Source organism: Trypanosoma grayi (genome assembly GCF_000691245.1).
Source record: "Trypanosoma grayi strain ANR4 Tgr_532_V1, whole genome shotgun sequence".
Lineage (NCBI taxonomy): Eukaryota > Euglenozoa > Kinetoplastea > Trypanosomatida > Trypanosomatidae > Trypanosoma > Trypanosoma grayi.
Genome location: NW_008826151.1, coordinates 1 through 4,372, shown reverse-complemented (window position 1 = coordinate 4,372; position 4,372 = coordinate 1). Strand labels below are relative to the sequence as shown.

General features: G+C 56.4%; 3 protein-coding genes across 3 annotated transcripts; all 3 read right to left on the bottom strand.

Moving 5' to 3' along the window:
• On the bottom strand, window positions 1–1,221 carry DQ04_05321020 (putative nitrate reductase; the record flags this gene model as incomplete). Its single annotated transcript, XM_009314116.1, has 1 exon — window positions 1–1,221. The coding sequence occupies one exon, from the start codon at window positions 1,219–1,221 to the stop codon at window positions 1–3; it is 1,221 nt and encodes a 406-aa protein (XP_009312391.1).
• A 614-nt stretch (window positions 1,222–1,835) lies between these two features.
• Window positions 1,836–2,477, bottom strand: DQ04_05321010 (putative ribosome biogenesis regulatory protein (RRS1); the record flags this gene model as incomplete). The annotated part of the gene is made up of 1 exon (XM_009314115.1): window positions 1,836–2,477. One exon carries the CDS (start codon window positions 2,475–2,477, stop codon window positions 1,836–1,838), a length of 642 nt encoding a protein of 213 aa, XP_009312390.1.
• A 382-nt stretch (window positions 2,478–2,859) lies between these two features.
• Window positions 2,860–4,296, bottom strand: DQ04_05321000 (histidyl-tRNA synthetase; the record flags this gene model as incomplete). The annotated part of the gene is made up of 1 exon (XM_009314114.1): window positions 2,860–4,296. The coding sequence occupies one exon, from the start codon at window positions 4,294–4,296 to the stop codon at window positions 2,860–2,862; it is 1,437 nt and encodes a 478-aa protein (XP_009312389.1).
• Window positions 4,297–4,372: the final 76 nt, after the last annotated feature.

Genomic DNA, 4,372 nt, shown 5'->3' with positions numbered 1-4,372 from the left:
CTACACCACGTGCACATGACCATCTGCGCAGAGGCCGCTGTCAACGAGCGTCTGCACCGTGCTGTTTGTGAAGGGAGGTGGGCCGCAGACAACAGCACACGACGCGCGCGTCAGGCACTTCAGCACACTTGGGCCGAACCGGCCCAAGTGCACCTTGTTTGCCTCGGCCACCTCCGGTGTCTCCTTCGTCCTGCTGAAGACGTAGTGCACCTGCAGCGACTTGCACGGAGCCCCGCCGTCATTTGCTGCCCGCTCGGCAGAGTAGTCCGCGACGAGCGCCGCCACCTGCTTGCGCAGCACGATATGTTCTGGGTCCTGGTAGCACCCCACCAGCGTCACCGCGGCCTTCTGCTTGCTGAGCAGGTATGCTGCCATCGCAAACAGGGGGGTCAAGCCGACGCCGCCAGCAACGAGCAGCACGTGCTTCGCATCCTCCGCTTCCTCCTGCAGATGCTTGTCTTCATCCAGCACCCAGAGGGGGATAATAGGGCCGCGGAACCGTACCTTCTGGCCGCACGTGAGCGAGTGGATGTAGACGGAGCCCGCGCCGTTCGGATATTTCTTCACCGCAAGCGTGAAGTCGGTTTCCGTCGAGACGAAGGGGGTGTAGTGGTTCTCCTTCTCGTTACCCTTGTTAAACTCCGCCGGGACCAGCACCCCCACGTGCCCGCCCGGCAGAAGCCGCAGAGGTTCGGGGCACGCAAGTCTGACGATCTTCACCTCGTCTGACTCCTCTTCGACGTCGAGCACCGTAGCTTCCTTGTAGTCTGGAGGCGTGATGGACTCTTCCTCTTCCTTGGCAGCTTCGGTGGTGAAGCGCGATTCCGCAGAGGGCAGATACCCCACGAGAAATTTGCCCACCGATTTTTTCGTCGTCTTGCTGTGCAGGCTGTTAAACACATCACCTGCGTCTGTCCCGACTCGTGAGAGAATTGGCACTGAGCCACCGGGATGCGAGGGGACGAAGTCCGTGACGTCGTATACGCCACCGTGGAGAAGCAGCAGGACCCGCTTCTCCTCCTTGATTAGGCGCTGCACTTCCGCCTCGTCCATCAACCGTGGAGGATGCAGCCCTTCCGCTTTGTTGGCAGGTACTTGGGGCTCTGCTGGCGCCCCCGCAGCTTGTGCCTTCGCACCACCTGCTTGCTTCACCTTTACCGGTGGCATCGCCGACCCGGATTCACCTTTGTCAGACGATTTCTTTGATAGCATTGAACCCATTCGATGATGCTTGCTGCGCTCAGTTTCTCACACAACCGTGATGTGCCTTCTTTGTTCTCTTTTTATTATATGAATAATATTCTGTGTAGAGAGCGGTGGCGGCAGGCACAAGAAGACGAAGTTGAAGACAAAACAAAAAAAAAGAAAAGAGACACGGAAATCCGGTAAAAAGCTCCTTTACAGCGATCCCCCAGTATACGCAGGTGTTGTCAGCATTCCTGTCACAGAGTTTGGCAGAGAGGCAATGGTAAGGTGGGGGAAAATGTGGGAGTGAGGAAGAGCGAAGAGGGAGGGGGCGAAGTGCATCAGTGAATCAAACAACGATTAGGTTTTTTTTCAGTCACGTAGTGTCAGCGATACTGGAGAAGTCTGTGTCTCATCAAGCAGGACTTAGCGGAGGTAGCCACGGAGATGCGGCGCCATTGAGCCATGAACTGATCCTAAGAATAAACGCAAGTGAAAAACAAGAGAGAGAGAGAGAGAGAAAGAGAGAAGACACCACTGGAAGCACGAGGCGTGCCAGTAACCACGCATGTGACACTGGACTCATAGACACGCACCCACGCACACCACAAAGTACTATATTCTTAAACGGAATATTTAGCAGCAGACCCTCACTTCTTACCTTTTTTTTTGGATGATATCTTGTCGAATTTCCCGTTGGACGCCGTCGTCAGATGCTTTGCCGCAGCTGTCAGATGTTTTACCTCTTCCTGTGCATGCGTAATATGTTCTGAGCGACGTTTGTTGTGTTCCTCCTTCTTCTTCTGCTTCTCCAGACGAGCCTTCTTCTCTCTACGGTCATCGAGGAACGGGTCGCCGCCCTCCTCCTTCGGCACGTAGTTGGGGCCTACCTCACGCAGCCAGTCATGTTTCTCGCGGTCCTCGCGTGCACGTTTTCCCCACTTGTCCTTCCACTCCTGCCGCTCGTCATCGAAGACGCGGTTGTTCTTCTTGCGGTTGATGGCGATACCCTTCTTGAGGGCAAACTTCTCCCACGCCGTGAGCGGCTTTGGCTTCGGTGGCGCCTTCTCGCGTGGCAGCTGCATCACCGGCTGCGGCAGCTGCACCAGCGTCGTAGAGGCGTCGAACTTTCCTCGCTTTGTTGTTGTTGGGAGTCCCCTGCACTCTCCCAGGAGCACCTGCATCGCAGACGTGGCGGACTCGTGCAAATCCTCCTCGGTACGCTGCGGCCCACTAATCAGCGCGGCATTTGTGACGCAGAGGAGCCCCAAGTCCATATTGTACTCGTTCATTGCTGTTATATGTGCGCCCCCCGTGTCAGCCTACCAGCATGCAGCAATTCAAAGAGAGAGGTAGGGGAGAAAAATAGGAAAAGAAACGAGATGTGAGCAGAGCAACTTCGCACCTCACGCAGGTTTCTTTCTTTTTTTAAAAAGGGGGGGCTTTTAATGTGTATTTTATCACCAGCAAGTATTTTTTGTCGTTCGCAAATCAGGCGTATTGAATGTTTACGCCTGAGCATCTATCGTTAAAAAACTTATGCAGTATTCTGTCCTCTGATTGAACGCAAGGGGGATTGGGCGTTTTCTCATCATTGCTTTCCCTTCTCCTTCGCCCCCAGCCATTATCTACTTTCTCCTCCTCCTCCCACTACTACGCTCCGGTTCCTCTTCTTCATACGAGGCGGTCGACAGGTACCGCGGCGCCACGCTCAGCGGTGCCCTCCTCCTTGCCGGCGCCCTCGCGCAGCATCTTCACTCGCACCTCGCCGCGCGCCCACTCCTCGGGCGCCACGAGCACCGCACGCACTGCACCGATACGGTCGGCGTAGTTAAATGCCTGCACAACTTTCTTTTTGTCAAGTATGATGTCCGCGCTGCGGCCAGCGTCGCGCAGTCGACGAAGCACCGCCAGTGCATGGGGCCGCATGGACTCATCAAAAGGAATCACGAGATCATCCACAACGTTGAGGAGCTCCGGCAGCAGCTTCTTATCCTCCAGCATCTCCACAATGACGCAGTCGCCGAAGCCGAAACCGGAGCACGCGATGGGTGTCGGGCTGCCGTACGTCGTGAGCAAATTGTCGTAGCGCCCACCTCCAAATACGGCACGAAACTTCCCTGCACGGTCAAAGCCTTCGAACACGATACCAGTGTAGTACGCCAGCCCACGCACCACGCTCGCGTCGAAGAGGACCCACTCGCCGTAGCCGTACGCCTCCACTTGGGCGAAAAAGTCTCGCAGCTCCTGCACGGCCTCATGCTGCTCGCCAATGCGCTGCGCAATCTCGTCAACAGACTTGAGGCCAAGTGTCGTTGTAATAGCATCCACCACGCCGCTCTCGAGGCCCAGCGCGGCGAGCTGCTCCACCACCTCCTCCCGCGGGAGCTTCTCCATCTTGTCAACAATAACACACACTGGGGCAAACTTGTCGGGCGTCACCCCCGCCTGTTCCACCACTGTCTGCAGGACTTTGCGTGAGTTGATCTTCACGCCAACATCCTTCGCTGAGAGGCCCAAGCTCTGCATGGCAAAGCACGCTGCACACACCAATTCCACCTCCGCCGACACCGTCTTCACACCAACAATGTCCATGTTCCACTGGTAGTGCTCACGACGGCGGCCGCGCGTAATAGCCTCGTAGCGCCAGCACTGCGGAATGGAGTACCACTTCGCCGGCAGAAGGAGCGAGCGTCCCTTGCCCAGCAGGAGTCGGGCCAGCGACGGCGTCATTTCTGGCCGCAGCGTTACGCGGTGGCCGCCCTTCGTAATGAAGTTAAACATCTGCTCGGTGATCTCCTCCCCAGCCTTGCGCACGTAGAGCTCCTCCGACTCTAGCACAGGCGCGTCGTACTCTTCGAAGCCGAACCTCTTTGCGGTGGCGTGGAAAGCGTTGAACAGGTATGAGCGGGTGCGCATCAACTCCGGTGGGAAGTCGCGGCACCCCTGCACCGGCTCCGTCTCCACCATGTTCATCTGGCTCTTTTTTTTGGACTTCTTTGCGAGCGCCCCGGTACCATCGACGGTTACAAGCGCCTCCTTTTCCGCGAGCAGCTGCTTTAGCTGCGCGATCTCCGCAAGGATAGAAGCGTTGTCGATTCCCTTCGACATACCACGGAGCACAGATCCAAGCGCACGCGTTGTTTGGTAAAAAGAACTATTTCTCTCTTTATATATATATATATAT